Genomic DNA, 18,950 nt, shown 5'->3' with positions numbered 1-18,950 from the left:
CCCCCCCCCCCGATCCCACATAAGCACTCTCCTCTCACCCCTTTGTCTCTATGATGGTGCACCCCCACCCACCTACTCTCTCCTGCCCCACCGCTCCAGCATCTCCCTATGCTGGGGCATCAAACCTCCACAGGATCAAAGGCCACCATTCCCATTTATATAAGACAAGGCCATCCTCTGCTATCTATGTATCTGGGGCCATGGATTCCTCCCTGTACACTCCTTGGTTAGTGATCTGGTCCCTGGGAGCACTGAGTTGTCTGGCCAGCCTTTGTTGTTCCTCCTGTGGGATTGTAGTCCCCCCTCCACTCCTCCAGTCCTGCAGCTCCCTGCACTGAGATCCTGAGCTCAGTCTGATGGATGGGTCCAAGCATCCACATCTACATTGTTCAGTTGCTGGCAGAACCTCCCAAGGAGCAGCCACACCATGTTCCTGTCAGCTAGCGCCTCTTTGCAACATCAACAGTGTATGGGTTTGGTGTCCGCAGACAGGATGGATCCCCAGGTGGTTTGGTCCCCAGATGGCCCTTCTTCTAGTCTCTGTTCCTTTTTTTTTTTTTTTTGTCCCTGTCTTTCCTTTGGACAGGAACATTCCTGAGTTAAACACTTTGAAATGGGTGGGTGGCCTCATCCCTCAGCCAGCGGGATGCTATCTACAGGTTCTCTCTCCCCTTCGCAATGCATTTCTGCTAAAGTCATACCTGTTGGGTCTTAGGAGCCTCTCACTTCCTGGGCATCAGGGACCCTCCAGTGGCTATCCCCACTTCCTGATCCCCCACTGCTATATGTTTTTATTCATTTCCTGACCCTCTGTACCTCTCTCCTGTCCCCTCAAGTACCTGATACTGTGCCCCCTTATTTCCTCCCCTCCTCCCTCCCTCCAACTCCTGCGATCATCCTATTCTGCCCTCAGTGCAGGATGGAAGCATCCATACCCTGATCATCCTTCCTCCTAAGCTCCATATAGTCTGTGGCTTGTGACATGGGCATTGTGAGTTTGGGGGCTAATATCCACTTATCATTTATCACATACCATGTGTGTTCTTTTGTGTCAAAGTTGCCTCACTCAGGAAGATATTTTCTAGTTCCATCCATTTGCTTGTGAATTTCATGAAGTCATGAAAGTCATGAAGTTTGTTTATAATTTTCTTTTTCTTTTTCTTTTTCTTTTTATTAGATGTTTTCTTATTTACAATATCTCCTTTCCCAGGTTCCTCTCCAAAAAAAGGAAAAAATAAAATAAGAAAAAAGAATTAAAAAAAAAAAAACTAAAACAATCCCCTGTTCCTCCCCCCAACCCCCGCTTCCCCTGCTCACCATCCCAACCCCTCCTGCTTACTGGCCCTGACATTCCCCTACACTGGGGCATAGAACCTTCACCAGGCCAAGGTCCTCTCCTCCCATTGATGACCAGCTTGGCCATCCTCTGCTATACACATGCTGCTGGAGCCATGAGTCCCCCCATGTGTACTCTTTGGTTGGAGTTTTAGTCCCTGGAAACTCTGAGGGTACTGGTTAGTTCATATTGTTGTTTGTGCTAAGGGGCTGCAAACCCTTTAGCTCCTTGGGTCCTTTCCCTAGCTCTTTCACTGGGAACCCTGTACTCAGTCCAATGGATGGCTGTGAGCCTCTACTTCTGTATTAGTTGGATACTGTCAGAGCCTCTCAGGAGACAGCTATCTCAGGCTCCTGTCATCCAGCACTTGCTGGCATCCACAATAGTGTCTAGATTTGATGATTAAATATGGGAACTTTTTAAGTGCTTCTCAGCCATTCGGTATTCCTCAGTTGAGAATTCTTTGTTTAGCTCTGTATCCCATTTTTAAATAGGGTTATTTGGTTCTCTGTCTTCCACCTTCTTGAGTTCTTTGTTGTTTGGGGTATTAGCCCTCTATCTTTTCCCAATCTGCGAGTTGCTGTTTTGTTAAATTGACTGTCCTTTGCCTTGCAGTAGCTTTGCAATTTTATGTGATCCTATCTGTGGATTGTTGATCTTAGAGCATAAGCCATTGGTGTTCTGTTCAGGAAATTTTCCCCTGTACCCATGTGTTTGAAGCTCTTGCCCATTTTCTCTTCTATTAGATTCATCGTATCTAGTTTTATGTGGAGGTCCTTGATGCACCTGGACTTGAGCTTTGTACAAGGAGATAAGAATGAATGAATTTGCATTCTTCTACAAGCTGACTGCCAGTTGAAGCAGTACCATTTGTTGAAAATATTCTTTTTTCCACTGGATTGTTTTAGCATTTTGTGAAAGATCAAGTGACCATAGGTGTGTGGGTTCATTTCTGGGTCTTCAACTCTATTCCATTGATCTACCTGCCTTTCTCTGTAACAATATGTGGTTTTATCACTATTGCTCTATAGTACAGCTTGAAGTCAGGGATGGTGATTCCCCCAGAAGTTCTTTTATTGTTGAGAATACTTTTCGCTATCCTGGGTTTTTTGTTATTACAAATGAATTTGAGAATTGCTCTTTCTAACTCTGTGAGGAATTGGGTTGGAATTTTGATGAGGATTGCATTCAATCTGTAGATTGCTTTTCGTAAGATGTCCATTTTTACTATTTTAATCCTGCCAATCTATGAGCATGGGAGATCTTTCCACTTTCTGATGTCTTCTTTGATTTCTTTCTTCAGGGACTTGAAGTTCTTGTCATACAGATCTTTCATTTGCTTGGTTAGAGTCACACCTATATTATTTGTGACTATTGTGAAGGGTGTTGTTTCCCTAATTTCTTTCTCAGCCCATTTATCCTTTGAGTAGAAGAAGGCTACTGATTTGTTAGAGTTAATTTTATATCCAGCCACTCTGCTGAAGTTGTTTATCAGCTATAAGAGCTCTCTGGTAGAATTTTGGTGGTCACTTAAGTATACTATCATATCATCTGCAAATAATGATATCTTGACTTCCTCCTTCCCAGTTTGTATCCCTTTGATCACTTTTTGTTGTCTAATTGCTCTGGCTAGAACTTCGAGTAATATATCGAATAGGTAGGAGAGAGGGTAGCCTTGGAATTGCTTTGAGTTTCTTTCCATTTAACTTAATGTTGGCTATTGGTTTGCTATTTATTACTTTTATTACATTTAGGTATGGGCCTTGAATTTCTGGTCTCTCCAATACTTTTAATGTGAAAGGGTGTTTTATTTTGTCAAAGGTTCTTTTAGCATCTATTGAGATTATCATGGTTTTTTGTTGTTGTTGTTGTTGAGTTTGTTTATATATTGTATTACACTAATGGATTTCTGTATATTGAGCCATCCCTACATTCCTGGGATGAAGCCTACTTGATCATTGTGATGTGTTCTTGCATTTGGTTTGCAAGAATTTTTTGAGTAGTTTTACATCAGTATTCATAAGGAAAATTGATGTGATGTTCTGTCTCTTTGTTGGGTCTTTTTGTTGTTTAGGTATCAGTGTAACTGGCTTCATAGAATGAATTGCCTAGTGTTCTTTCTGTTTCTATTTTGTGTAGTAGTTTGAGAAGTAGTGATATTAGGTCTTCTTTGTAGTTCTGATAGAATTCTGCACTAAAACTATCTGGCCTTGGGCTTTTTTTTGATTGGGAAACTTCAAATGACTGCTTCTATTTCTTTAGGGGTTTAGATGGTTTATCTGATCCTGATTTAAATTTGGTATTTGGTATCTGAATAAAAATTGTCCATTTCATCCAGATTTTCCAGTTGTGTTGAGTATAGACTTTTGTAGTAGGATCTGATGATTTTTTTTTAAATTTCCTCAGTTTCTGTTGGTATGTCTCCTTTCTGTCCAAGTTTGTTTTGTGTCCAATTATATGGTCAATTATGGAGAAGGTACCATGTGGTGCTGAGAAGAAGGTAAAATGTTCTGTAGATATCTTTTAAATCCATTTGGTTCATAAGTTCTTTTAGTTTCACTGTGTCTCAGTTTAGTTTCTTTTTCCATTATCTGTCCATTGGTATGAATGGGTGTTGAACTCTCCTACTATTATTGTGTGAGGCTCAATGTATGCTTGGAGTTTCAGTAACGTTTCTTTTACAAATGTGGATGCCCTTGCATTTACTGCATAGATGTTCAGAATTGAGAGTTCATCTTGTTGGATTTTTCCTTAGATGTGTAAGTAGTGTCTTTCCCCATCTTTTTTGATAACTTTGGATTTTTTATTGAATATTATAGCTACTCTAGCTTGTTTCTTGGGTCCATTTGCTTGAAAATTTTTTTCCCAGCCTTTTACTTTGAGATAGTGTCTGTCTTTGTCACTGAGGTGTGTTTCCTGTATGCAGCAAAGTGCTAGATCCTGTTTACGTATGTAGTCTGGTAGACTATGTCTTTTTATTGGAGAATTGAGTCCATCGGTGTTGAGAGATATTAGGGATCAAGAAGAGTTTTTTCTGCTAAAGACTGAGCAAGAATATATATACATATACACATATATATGTATATATATATATACACATATAGTGAGTGTAATATATATTCTAATATAAATATATTTTTCAAAAAATTAAAATATTGAAATTTTAATGAGAATTGATATAAATCTCTATACTAAAGTTAGAGTTCTTTATTAGGGGACAATTGAGTTTTTCAGTCCATATTATGGTATGTCTCTCTAGTTCCAAAGATTTCATCTGTGTTTTGTAGCTTCAGCAGACAATTCATACATATTAAACTGAAATTTTTTTCTTTTTTTCCCTCTCCTTCCTTTTTTCATTCCTTTTTTTCCTTTCTTGGAAAAATCTTGCAGTATAATTTGTACTGCTGTAAACATTGTGGTTCCCCTGATTCAGCTTAAGCAGTGCTGGAATTTTAGGCATGTATCACCATTACTCTAGGTCCAATTTTGGTGACCCTGTGTTTATTGAAAATGTATATATATGTACTTAATTTTTATTTCTCTTATTCTAAAACCTTACTGAAACTGACTAGATTTGGGAGTAATCTTTGAATTCTTCGGGAACTATTTATTTATGTTTTTATTTATTCATTTAATTTTGAGCACCATATGTGTGTGTTGCTATCTTTGACCATGATGTTGAATAATAAAACTGAAGGCATGGAGATCACATGTTCGAGATCATCCTCAACCATATATAGAGTTTGAAGCCAGCTTGCACAACATGAGATGCCTGTCAAAGCATGCATGTGGAGAAAGTCATACTGGTCTGCTTCTTTTCTGGTGTGCTTCCTTGCTCTTTCTGTACTGTGCCTCATGTTATGGACTAGGACTTTTCGCATTATATTTAATAAAAATATAGATAGAGACAAATTCTTGATTTCCTTCTTAGCATTTACTTTAGTTGTCATTGTATAAAGTTAAAAGAGTTTAAGTTTTATATTTAAATGAGTTTTTCAGTACAGATGCAAATAAAGATTTTCTGAGTTGCTAAGGTAGTTTTTGCTTTGTTCCTTTATATAGAGAAAGTTGGCTCTTGTTGGGGCTAGTGATAGTTAGCATGATTTGTCAATTTGACATGACCTAGAATCATTTGGGAAGAGTCTCAGTGAAGGATTATCTATATCACATTGGCCTATAGGTGAGTCTGTGGGGAACTGTAGTTAATGAATGTGGAAAATTCTAGGCCACTTGGAATAGCACCATTCCCTAGACAGGAGGTCCTAAACAGGAGTCTAGAAATTAAAGCCTGGAGAAATTGCTTAGAGATTAAGAGTACTTGCTGTTCTTACTGCTGTATCATTCTTGGTACTAAGTTTGTCTATGTTTGTGTGTGTGTGTGTGTCCATTCCCCACCCCTTCCTTCCCTTCTTCATAGATAGTATTCTGCCTTCTCTTTACCCATCAGTGTAGTTTAATGAGAGATTAAGGTGACATGTATATCAAATTCTTGTTCCAGAACCTGAGGTTTTTAGCTTTTCTTATTAACAGCACATGGTGATTTAAAGAATGTGCATTAACGTGTTTTATCACATAGAGTACTGAGTAAAACCTCAGAATTTTGTTTGATATGTTTTCAGCTTGTTTGTGTGTTTCACCAATAGTGTTGATATCAAGGCTCCAAGTTCTTACATCTTTTAATATAATATTCTTTGAACAATTAGAGTTACTTAAATATATAAAGATTTTGTCAGTTAAATAATATCCAATTCAGTGTTTGAGTGTTTCTTTGGTACTCATAGTCTTTGCTCATTCTTTGTATCTGTATTTGTTCCTGAGAGGACTTGGGTCTTCGGATAGAGCAAGCGCTAGGGACTTAAAGGGCCTTCCATTACTAATATAGGACTTTCAGGACCTTCACTGGGAAAGTAAAGTTCTGTCATTGAATCATATTTACTTGTTAATGGGCTATGGATTCTACTGGTTAACAAGGTCCTAGCTGTCAGTTGTTACAGATGGCTCTCTCTTCCAACATCCTGGGCAACTGTAATGCCATGCCCTGATCTGTTGATACCCACTCATTGTTAGGAATGCTGTAATTTAGTGCATTGTCTTAACTTAATTACAACATTCTTTGTTTAACAAAAAATATAAGAATCCAAGTTATAAATAAACTGAATAAATTCTTTTTCTTTTTCAGGCAAAAACTTCTTATTCCCAATGGAAGTTGCCCAATTATTCTGAATACTTATTTTTGTCAGAAAGCTACTACAAAAGAAATAGTGCATGGAGACCTATACAGTCACCACACAGCTCTTTCAAGGAGAAATATAACTTTGACCCAGATGTTTAGAATTAAGGACATAACAAACAATTCATCCAGCAGTCAGGTAAATTCTCATTGGCTTATGATTTTTATACTTGTAGTAGTACTTGTATCTGTATTTGACAGGACCTGTCGATAAATGAAGATATTTATTTTCTGTCCTCAACTATATATGTTAGAGCATGTTATCATCATTATACCAAAAGGTATTAAAGCTCAAGTAGCATTTAGTCATGGTCTCATTACAGTTTTCCATCCTTCCATTATGTAGTCTTAATCTTTAGTTCAATTTATTAAAACACAAAGTACTTTCAGTCCCTTGGAGTTATGTTTCGTTTAGTCAGGACTCAGAAAGTATTTCTCTATGTTCATTTTGAAAATAAGAGATTTTTTAAAAATTATTTATTTATTTATTTATTTATTTATTTATTATACATACGTACACTGTACCTGACTTCAGAAGAGAGCATCAGATCTCATCTGGGTGGTTGTGAGCCACCATGTGGTTGCTAGGATTTAAACTCAGGACCTTTGGAAAAGTAGTTAGTGCTCTTACCCATTGAGCCATCTCACTAGCCTTGAAAATAAGTTTTAAGCCTTTAGTAAACTTTCTGTTTTCTTTAGGAAACATTATATCTATATTCCTTGAGATAGAGCTTTATAAATTATGTTTGAGGTTATATGATAGAAATTGATTTCATGGAATGGGGGGGCACCTTTGAGCTATTCCAAAATGAATTTGGAATTTCACTGTAATTCACCGGTACTGGGCAGGGTATGGGCATCTGATTACGGTACACTGGCCTCAAATTCTCTGGATTACTAGAATCATCACAGCACAGACCACTGAGATGAAAAGCTAGAAGTAGGGAAAATAAAGTAGATAAACCTTAACCCTGCTTTGAACCATATAATAAACATGTTTCTTTGACTATCAAAAGAAGAATCTGGAAGGGATACTTTGAGGAGGGCGACAAAGCTGCCCTGTGACCTATGTATATCACATGCCATGTGATATACACAAGCACACACCAGGAGTGAGGGTATTAAATTCAAAACTATAAAATTAAATTTGTCAAAGTATAATTTTTTATGTGATAGTACTGACACATGTTTTGTTAGATAATAGTTACCATGTAACATAGTGATGAAAAAGTACAGGTTTTAAGAGGTCTGGAGAGAGGACTCAGCATTCAGATTATACTTGCTGCTATTCCAGAGGATGCAAGTTCAGTTCCCAGAACCTACATAGGTGTCTGAAAACAGAGTATAATTCCAGATGTAAGGAATCTGGTGATCTCTTCTGTCCTCCAAAGGTGCCTGCACACAGGTACCACTGACACTAAAGCCAAATAAAATAGTGTTTGGAGTTATTTGCATTGTGTCACATCCCGCCTCAGCAGCTTTATGCTAGGTCACATTAGGCAATTTCTCTGTGCCTCAATTTTATCTATGAGAATAGTTAGAGTCATTGTCTTGAAGATAATAAAATGAAACAAGTGTCGTTGGTTTATGATCATTGGTGTTATTGTATAGTTTTTGGGAAAATACATGAGTATGCAAAGTATATAAATTAGCAGATTACACATCCAAGCACCTGATAAAGTGACTCATTTTCATTAAACTGTGTTCATTCCTTTTGGACAAACCGGAAAGGGGAGCTATCCCCATGCGGTAATTAATGGTAGGACACTGTTAGTAGGAGAAATTCCCGTGTGGTCTTCAGTAGGTAGATGCCAGTGTAACATGACTGTCTGTCTCTAGTGCACTGCTAGTGCTTTGGCAGTTACCTACTGATGTCACCTTTTTTGGACAGCATGGCATTACATAAAACTGAAGTTCTTCCTTTTGCGTGTCTTGGACAGACTGTATATGATAGCCTGGCCACCCCTGGCGCAGGCTGGACCCACGGGCATGACAAGACAGAGCAACATCTTACAGTTGGTGCTCCTCTGAGGGATTCTCTTCTGGACATTGTGGAAAGCCAAAGAGCCAGCAGGTCTGGAGTCAGGGTCCGAGTAGTAGTGCAGAGGGTGTACTCTCTTCTCAGCAGAGATGGTGCCAGGAGCCAGCAAAGGCACACAGTGGGGCATGCAGACTCATCTGGAGCATGGTGAGTAGCAAACATGGGCATGGGAAAAGGGAAGCACAACAGAGTTCCCAGGAAGGAAGCTCTGCTCAGTCATTTCTAGGTGGCACTTCCTGTATGAGGCTATTTTCTATATCTTTTTCTTACGTTAGAATCTGGAACATGTGTGTCTTAGTTAAAGTTCTCTAGAGGAACAGAACTGACTGAATCAATACGGGATTTGGGGGATCTAGCTAGTCGAACACTGGCTGTCTGCCTACCAATAGAAAGTCCAAGGGTCCAATAGTCCACAGCGCTGAGTGTCTCATCTGGTCTTCATACATGCTAGAATCCTTAAGTGGGCTGTAACGTCCCTGAAGAAATGACCTTGCCAGCAAGCCTGAGGGCAAGCAGGCAAGGAGCAAAGGCTTCCTTCTTCCACATTCTTTATATAAACTGGCCGTAGAAGGTGTGGCCCAGATTCAATGTATATCATCCAATCTCAAAAGACCCAGATTAAAGTTGGATCTTCAAATTTTAAATTATTTAAGAAAAATCCCTCATAGGTTTACCCAAGTGCATGGGTTTTAGTTAATTCCAGGTTGACAATCAAGAAGAGCCATCACAATATATAGTATATATAACAAAGGGTTTTGTCTCACTTATATAAGAAACCTTACTAAAAATGTTCATGGGCTGATCAGTAGTATACATGGTATATCTACCACACCGCTGTCAGGACCTGTACTACCGGAAATTGTTGCATTTATGCAACACTTATGTTATGTTATGGAAAGTAATACAAATTTAAGAAATATTTTGTAGGGTTATGAAAAAGCAATGGTATGTGTTACTATACCTAAAATAACCATTACATTATCAATTCTTTAAAAACTAAGTGGCAGTTTAACAGTCTGTGACTCTAAGAGACTGGTATTTGAAACAGTGATGATGATATGAGTATTGTGTGTCCTCACTATCTAGTTCATTAATTATTGTGTACTATAAATGTGACTAGTATAACTTTAAAAATGAGAATTTAAATGTTTATTACATGATTCACTTACGTGTGTGAATGTGTGCCTATGTGTGTACTACTGCATATGTATGGAAATCAGAGGACAATGTGTGGGAATCAGTTCTTTCTTACCTTCACATTTATCCTGGGGATTGAGCCTAGACTTGACAATAACTTTGCCTGCTAAGCCACTTACCAACCCAATAACTATTTTAAGTTATTGTGTCTCCTGTGGCGGAGGGCTGCTGTGTAGGTGGTTCCATCAGCAGAGGCCTAAGGATGAGCCTGAGCACTTTGCTAAGAGGAGCCATGGAAGGAATGTCTTCAGATTTAGGCACTTCCTGGTTTATCTGTCTTGTTTTGTTTTGTTTTGTTTTGTTTTGTTTTTCAAATGGCTATAGAGATCTCATTGACTGAGGGTTATCCTCTCAAAGCAACAGAATATAAATTGAAAGTACGTGTGCCCAACCAAAGTGACCCATGGAGGGACCCATGGCTCCAGCTGCATATTTAGCAAAAGATAGCCTTGTGGGGCTTCAATGGGAGGAGAGGTCCTATGAAGGCTTGATGCCCCAGTATAGATGAATGCCAGGGTGGGGAGAGAAGAGTGGGTGGCAAGGTTGGGGAAACACCCTCACAGAAGAGGGGTGGGGGGGATGCGATAGGGTGTTTCGGGGGACTGGGAAATGGGATAACATTTAAAATGTTTATAAGAAAATAGGGTTTGGAGCAATTTGCATTGTGTCACATCCCACCTCAGCAGCTTTATGCTAGTTCACATTAGGAAATTTCTCTGTGCCCCAATTTTATCTATGAGAATATCCAATTAAAAAAAAGAAGAAGAAAGTATGTGTGCTAAAAATTTTGAGATGTGTGGGTGGCCCCATCCCTCAACTAGGTGCTGTGCCTGTCTACTGGAGTTGGTCTCTACAGGTTCTATCTCCCCTTTGTTGCATATTTCCACTAAAATCATCACAATTGGCTCCTGGGAGCCTCTTGCTTCCCTAGAGTCTGGGACTGCTGCATGTTTCTATTCTATTTCCTGACCCTCTGTACTTCTCTGCTGTCCCTTCCTGTTCCTGCTCCCCATTTTTTCCCTTCCACTCCTCTCTCCCTCCCAAGTCCCTGCCTCCCTCTACCTCCTGTGATTACTTTGTTCCCCATTTTATGTAGGATTGAAGTATCTCCACTTCGGTCTTCCTTCTTCTTAAGCTGCATTTGGTTTGTGAGTTATATTGTGGGTATTCTGAGCTTTTGGACTACCATTCACTTATCAGAGAGTACATACCATGTGGGTTCTTTTGTGTCTGGGTTACCTTAGTCAGGATGATATTTTCTAGTTCCATCCATTTGCCTGCAAATTTCTTGAAGTCATTTTTTTAAATAGCTTAGTAGTACTCCATTGTGTTAATGTACCACAATTTCTATATCCATTCTTCTGTTGAGGGACATCTGGGTTGTTTCTAGCTTCTGGCTATTATAAATAAAGCTGTTATAAACATAGTGGAGCATGTATCCCTGTTATATGTTGAAGCATCTTTTGGGTATATGCCCAGTAGTGTAGGCCTACAGCTAGAACTATTTCCAATTTTTTGAGGAACTGCCAGATTGGTTTCCAAAGTAGTTGTACCAGTTTGCAGTCTCAACAGCAATGGGGGAGTATTCCTCTTTCTCTCTTTCTCGCCAGTATCTACTGTCCCCTGTATTTTTGATCTTAGCCATTCTGATTGGTGTGAGGTGGAATCTCAGGGTTGTTTTTTGTCCAAAGGAAAGACAGGGACAAAAAAATGAAACAGAGACTGAAGGAAAGGCCATCCAGAGACAACCCCACCCATATGCAGACACCAAATCCAGACACTGTTGCTGATGCCAAGAAGCTCTTGCTGACAGGAGCCTGGTATAGCTGTTCCCTGAGAGGTTCTACCAGCACCTGACCAATACAGATGCAGATACTCACAACCAACCATCTGACTGAGCTGGGGACCCCAGTAGAAAAGCTAGGGAAAGGACTAAATGAGCTGAAAGGAATTGCAACCCCATTGGAAGAGCAATGTCAACTAACTGGATCCCTCAGAGCTCCTAGAGACTTAACCACCAATCAAAGAGTACATATGGAGGGGCTAAGACAACAGATACATATGTAGCAGAGGATGGATTTATCTGATATCAATAAGAGGGGAGGGAGGCTTGATGCCCCAGCTAGGGGGATGCTAGAGGGGTGAGGCAGGGTGGGTGAGTGGATGGAGGAGCACCCTCATAGAAGCAAAGGAGAGGGGAGGGGGGAATGGGATGGGGGTGTTGTAGAGGAGTAACCAGGAAGGGGGATAGCCTCTGAAATGTAAACAAATAAAAGTATGTGTACTATTCATCAAACAGTGTGAGCTCAACAATCCTTTCATTCTGGTGTTACCTTCTAATTTCAGTGAGAATATATCTGTGTTGATTGTGATTGATCTTCAAGTGAATGGTATTCTATTTGAAAATATCATAAATGTTTAGAAATGCAACTGAGGTCTAGAGTAAAAGAATAATTCATTGGATTTATAGACTCTTTGCTCTTCATTCTGGAAATTGTAAATGAAATTATCAAAGACAGATCTAGATTGGATATAGATTATTTTGTATTTTAGTTCTGCTTTAAAAAAAGACATACAAATAAGGTGGTAACTAGGAACATTCTGCTAAAGTTTCCCCGCCAGACACTCAGCACACTCCTAGCACACAGAGACAGCGGGCTCTGAGTCAACGTGACACTGAGAGTCACTGCTCTTTAGGGCAGTCAGTGTGTCTTGAAAAACGTCCTTTGCGCCCCTCACTGGTACCGGTTGTACTTGTTGAATGAAGAGAAGAAAACTCAAAACAAAAGTCTGGTACGCTGATGCTTATGTTTGGCATTATCTATACTTTAGAATTTTGACATGGCAAGAAAAGAATGTATTCGTGGAGGGTTACAGGAAGACCAGATATATATAAACTCAGAACAATAACATGTAGTTACTCAGTTGTGGTGAATCTGGGATCTGTGCACATTTTTGGCAGCACATTGCTGCTGTAGACACTGAGACTAAATAACATTCCCTTTGGGTGCATGAAGGTCTTTCTTGCTGATGGTTACATGCAAGAAAAATGAAAAATGGAATGGAATATAAAGTCCCCAAGTGGCAGGGTAGAACATCCTGTATACTGTTTAATGCCATCTTAGGGCAGCAAAAGAATGGCTCCACTGTGTAATACTTGGTTGGACTGTGTGGGAAATTGAACTTTTGAGTATTTTGCCTTGGTTTTGAGAACAGGGCCATTGGTGCATTGGGCACCTAAAGATTTATTTGTAGTGATCATAGACAGTTTGGTTTATGAATCTTACTAATATAGAAAGGGAATTGTACTTTACTAATATACTATTCTTGTGCATATATTGTATATGGGTGTATATTTTTACATACATAAAATTAAATAATAATGTTTACCTTAAAGATACATTTACCATATGATTTATTGTAGTGGTGGTAGTAATAGTAGTTTGTTTGTATGAATGACTCTGTGTGTGTGTGTGTATACATGTGTGAGTGAACAGGATCCCATGTAGACCAAACTGTCCTTGAATTCACTGTGTAGCCAAAGATGACCTTGAATTCCACATTTTTCTGTCTCTACTTCTCAAGTTCTGGAATTATAGGCAATTACCGACACAGCAGACTTTCACAATATGGTTTCTATTGTAGAGTTTATAACACACACACACACACACACACACACACCAGTGAAAGCAAAAGTAAATGCAACAATACATGGTTCAGCGAGTTGCTCTTGCAGAAGGCCAGTGTTCCATTTCCACTGTCCACATATTGGCTAACAACAATCTGTAATTCCAGTTCCAGAAGATATGATGCCCTCTTCTGGCCCTGAAGCACGTGGTTCATAGACATCATCCAGGGAAAAAACCCATATGTGCACAATCTAATCAAAACTATTTATTTACTCCCATGACATTTGTGCCATTTTTGCATCAGTGGGCATATTTTTCCAGCCTGTTGTTGTTTGCAAGGTACCTAGCTGGATAATGTTGTTGCTGTTCTCTTCTGGTAGCATGCACTACACCTTCCAAAATTATGAAAGCTAGCCACTAGTAATGAAGCTTCCGGATCAATACTAGCTTGATTTCTTCTATGACTCAAGTAAATAGAGTTTCCAGCAGCAGGATCTTAACCTTTGAGTTCTGAGGCATAGCCAAGGACAATGGCAAGTAGCCTGTCATAGTCCATTCCTGGCACTCAGCTTTTTGTTAATTGTATCTTGTTGGGACATTGTTGTTTGTTTCTTTAAAGCTAAGGGTTTCACATAGGCAACAGGCAGATGGATTTTGTTTCTTAATTCATTCAGCTAGTCTGTTCCTTTTAATTGAAGAACTAAGGCTACTAATATTTGAGTGTTTGTTGAAAGGTGTATATGTATAGTGGTCATTTTGATACTTTTTGCTGGTTTGTGTTGTTTGTTGTGGTTTGTTTGTTTTTATTAAATTATGACTTCATTTGTTTTCTTTCTACATCCTCTTGGCTGTGCTTATTCTTTTCTTCAATCTAGAGTATTTCTTTCAGTATTCTTCATAGCATTTTTCTGTTGTGTGTGTGTTTTTTTTAAGGTTATTGGGATTGTAGAAAGTTCACTCTTTCATCTATAACTGACAGTTTTGCTGGGTACACTAGTCTTAGGTTGGCAATAATCATAGCCTTCTAGAACGTGTGACTCCAGGCACTTCAGACTTTCAGCATTTTAGTTGAGAAATTACATGGTATTCTGATGACCCTTCCTTTTTATATAATTTGTGTTTTTTCTCTTGCAGCTTTCAATTTTTTTTTTCTTCTGGGTAATTGTGATATGTCTTAAAGTGTTTCTTTTTTGGTCTTATATAGGTTTCTGTGTGCTTCTTGTATCTGTATAGGTGTGTCTTTCCTTAGTTTGGGGAAGTTTTCCTCTATAATCTTGTTGAAGATCTAGTTTCTGCCATTGACCTGAGATTCTATTTCCATCTATGCTTATAATTCCAATATTTGGTTTATTGATAGTGTCCAACATTTCTTTTATGTTCCTATCTTATGCTTTTTATTTTTTTTTATTTTCTTTGTTTATTTTGTCTAGATTCTCTACTATATCTTTGAGTCCTGATAGTCTATCTTCTGCCTGATTCGTTAGATGTGTAATTGGAGTTTTGATATTTTCAGTTCTATCTTCATTTCAGTTTTATGTTCCCTTCAGTATGTATACCTCTTTATTAAATTCAGTTTTCCAACCCTCGATTCTCTTCATTATTATAATCAGCTGTATATTTGTAAATTTCTTGAACATCACTCAAACATTTATTGTTATGCTCTTGGAGTTTGATGAGATGTTTGTGGGTTTTTTTGTTGTTTTTTTTTTGTTTGGTTTTTTTTTTTGGTTTTTTTGAGACAGGGTTCCTCTGTGTAGTGTGTAGTCCTGGCTATTCTGGAACTCACTCTGTAGACCAAGCTGGTCTAGAACTCAGAAATCTGCCTGCCTCTGCCTCCCAAGTGCTGGGATTAAAGGCCTGCGCCACCACCACCCGGCTGTTTGTGTCTTCTTAAATTGATTGGATTCTTTGCTAAGGTTTATTATTGTTCTTTTAAATTTTGTGCCCTGAGGTTTATCTAGGGAGTTGCCATTACACAATACTTCTATGAGACTAGTGGGTTTGATGGGGAAAAAGTTGTTCAGACCACTAATGTTGTTTTTTATTTTGTTTGTGTATCTGATGTGATAATCTGGCCTTCATTATTAGATTGCACTAGTGCAAGAGATGGGCAGCCTGAGCTAGGCTAGATAAAGCTGGTTTAACTGAAATGTGGAAACGACTCCTTTTTTTTTTTTAAATAATTTTTTTCTTTTTTTTTTAAAGATTTATTTATTTTATGTATATGAGTATACACTGTAGCTGTACAGATAGTTGTGAGCCTTCATCTGGTTGTTGGGAATTGACTTTTTAGGACTTCTGTACACTGTAGCTGTCTTTAGATGCACCAGAAGAGGGCATCAGATCTCATTACGCATGGTTGTGAGCCACCATGTGGTTGCTGGGATTTGAACTCAGGACCTCTGGAAGATCAGTCAGTGCTCCTACCCACTGAGCCATCTCACCAGCTCCAGGAAACATGACTCCTAAAGCACGGGTCTAGAGCAAAGAGGTCTAGGCCGGGCAAAGAGGATTCACAAAATGAAGAGAGCCATGGCCACAGGTCTGAACTCAGTGTGCATGCTTATAGATGGCAGTGAGCTAGGAGAAGTGGAGAAATCCGCATTTGTTTTTTTAATGATAGCAGTTCTGACCAGAGTTCAAACACATTTTAGTTGACAATTTCCTGGTAGCTAATGAAACGGAACACTATTAGCGACTTAAGAGAACTCTCCTTAGCTCTATGGCCTGCCTACTCCGTAAGTTTTTGCCAGAATTCCATGCTGCTTGGAATGTTTTTTTTCTCCCATTAATTAATTTATTTAGTCATCCTGCTCATAGCCCCCTTCTCCTCTCATTCCCCACTTCATATGGCCCCTCCCTCCATTCAGCCTCTCTTTCACCTCTGAGAAGGGGGAGGTACCACATGGATACCAACCCACCTGAGGCACCTCCTCTCCCACTGAGGCTAGACAAGGCAGTTCAATTAAGGGAATAGGATCCATAAGCAGGCAATATAGTCACGTTAAGCCCCCTCCAATTGTTGGGGGACCTGCATGAAGTTCATGCTGCACATCTGCTACATAAGTGCAGGAGGCAGGTGGGGGGCCTAGGTCCAGCTCAATTCTTTGGTTAATGGTTCAGACTCTGGTAGATCCCAAGTGCAGGTGAGTGGACTCTGTTGGTCATCTTATGGTGTCCCTATCCCCTCCAGTTGCTCAATCCTCCCCCCAAACCTTCCACAAGATTTCACAAGCTCCATCTTATATTTAGCTGTGGGCCTCTGCATTTGTCTCCATCATCTGCTGGCTGGAGGCTCATGTAGTGTGGGTGTCCTGTACTTTATGGCTAATATCTACTTATAGGTGAGTATACACCATGCATGTCCTTTTGGGACTGGGTTACCTCATGCAGGATGATGTGTTCTTGTTCCATCAGTTTGCCTGCAAATTTCATGATGTCTTTGTTTTTAAATAGCTAAGTGATATTCCATTGTGTAGATGTACCACATTTTCTTTAGCTATTCTTCAGTTGAGGGACATCTGGGTTGTTCCACTTTCTGATTATTACAAATAAAGCTGCTATGAACAACTGTCTACAAATGACTATGAATAGCTTGAAAACTAATGTTGGAAAGACAGTCCTGAGGAGAACATATAAAACAATTTGACTTAACGACAGAAATTTACCATTTCCAGTGGAAAATTCACTTAGCTGCTCTGCTTCCTGCCTGTGAAAGAGAGGGGCTGTTTTAGGGTTTTATTGCTATAAAGATATACCATGACCGTGATAAATCTTATCAAGGAAAACATTTAATTGAAGATGGCTTATAATTCAGGTTTAGTCCATTATCATCATGGCAGGAAGCATGGTAACATGCAGGAAGACATGATGCTGGCGAAGAAGCTGAGAGTCCTATATCTGGATCTGCAGGCAGCAGGCAGTGAACTGAGACACACTTTCTCCAACAAGTCCACACCTCCTAGTAGTGCCATTCCCTATGGTCCTAGGAGAGCCATTTTTATTGAAATGACCACATAGGCCTTCAGAGGACTAGTTAAAGAATTAGCCGGAAGAAGGCAAAGGCTACTTACTTCTAACCATTAACTGTGTCTCTCCATCAGTACTATGGCCTCTCAGTGCCCTAGCTGGGTGCAAAGGTGGGTGTAAGTGGGGAAAAAGACCCCCTGGTGGGAGGTGAACCAAAGAATGGAACTTAGGGTAAGAATCCCTGGGTGGGAGAAGTGACTCACAAGTCAGCATCTGCACTGCCAGTCAGTGGCTCAGGCATCAAGCATCAACTTAGTCAGTCCAAGGCCAGCCTGGGCTACGTAGCTAGTGCCTATCTCAAAGCAACAAAAAGCATACAAAGAATTTAAAATATGTGCTAAGGCACTGCGATAACTCAGACTTGATTCTGTAAGTAAGCTTAAGAAGTGACTCTCCCATGTTGTGGCACATGTGTGTAATCCCGTACTCTGGCAGCTGAAGCAGGGTGGTCAAAATTTTGAGGCCAACCTGTTCTGCCTGTGCTCTGTGTCAAAAAAAAATCAAACTGTGCTGCAGAGATGACACAGAGCTTAAAGAGTATTTGCTGCTCTTCCAAGGGCCCCAGGTTCAATTTCCATTAACATGGCTTCTCACAATGGTCTATAACTCCAGTTCCATGGTAGCTGACACCCTCATTTGGCCTATATGGGCACCATATGCATACATGATGATCAGACATAGATTCAGGCAAAATACCCATACACTTAATTGGTTGGGTTTTTTTGTTTTTTGTTTTTTGTTTTTAATCAGAGAACCTGGGAGCTAGGTAGCTAGCTCAGCTGGTAAAGTATGCAGGCATGAGAGCCTGAGATCATTCCCCAGAACCCACACAAAACTAGCGTGATGAGGGGCCTCTGTATTAGCAACTCTGAGGGAGATGAAGACAAAAGCCCTGAGGTTCCTTAGTCAGCCAGTCTAGCCTGCTCAGCAAAGCCCTGTGCTCCAGCTATAGACTCCATCTTAAAAAACAAGGTGAGTCCTGGAAAATGAGAATAAAGAGTAACTGATTACCTAGATACACGAGCATACGATTTGTTTGTGTGTACACAAGCATACACATATATGGAAGAATGAGCATTGGGGTACATGTCTGTAACCCCAACATTCAGAAGGCAGAGACTGAAAGAACAGTCGTTCAAGATCATCCTCTGCTCTACAGCAAGTTTGAGGCCAGCTCAGGATACATGAGACTCTTCCCTGAAAGAAAAAAGTGTCAGAAAAGAAGGGATTGGGGAAGGGGGAAAGAAAACAGATTTACTGAGGGTCTTCTCCTTTGCTTTTGAAATTGTTCTGTCTCCCGTTTGTTGCAGAACTAAACCCAAGATCTTCCAGGAAAAAAAAAAAAAGGCATTCTTATTAGCAGACCAAGTTAAACTCCGCCCAACCACTAGTGCTTGGCACATTCCTTGCACATACTGTTCAGTAAACAACTTCAGGGAACCAGATCCAGCCAGATCATTCACTGAGAGCCTTTGGAAGGGGCTGTCT

General features: G+C 39.7%; 1 protein-coding gene across 7 annotated transcripts in view; it reads left to right on the top strand.

The window, feature by feature from the left end:
• Positions 1–18,950, top strand: part of Spidr (scaffold protein involved in DNA repair) — a 254,641-nt gene that overhangs the window by 160,217 nt on the left and 75,474 nt on the right. For all 7 annotated transcript variants that reach the window (XM_031363195.1, XM_031363193.1, XM_031363196.1 and 4 more), the window contains 2 exons: positions 6,516–6,705; positions 8,507–8,754. In XM_031363195.1, the coding sequence (XP_031219055.1) occupies positions 6,516–6,705; positions 8,507–8,754 (438 nt within the window). The remainder of the gene's footprint in view (positions 1–6,515; positions 6,706–8,506; positions 8,755–18,950) is intronic.

This window comes from Mastomys coucha, unplaced genomic scaffold, assembly GCF_008632895.1.
Source record: "Mastomys coucha isolate ucsf_1 unplaced genomic scaffold, UCSF_Mcou_1 pScaffold12, whole genome shotgun sequence".
NCBI classification, from domain to species: domain Eukaryota; kingdom Metazoa; phylum Chordata; class Mammalia; order Rodentia; family Muridae; genus Mastomys; species Mastomys coucha.
This window is presented reverse-complemented; position numbering and strand designations above follow the sequence as displayed.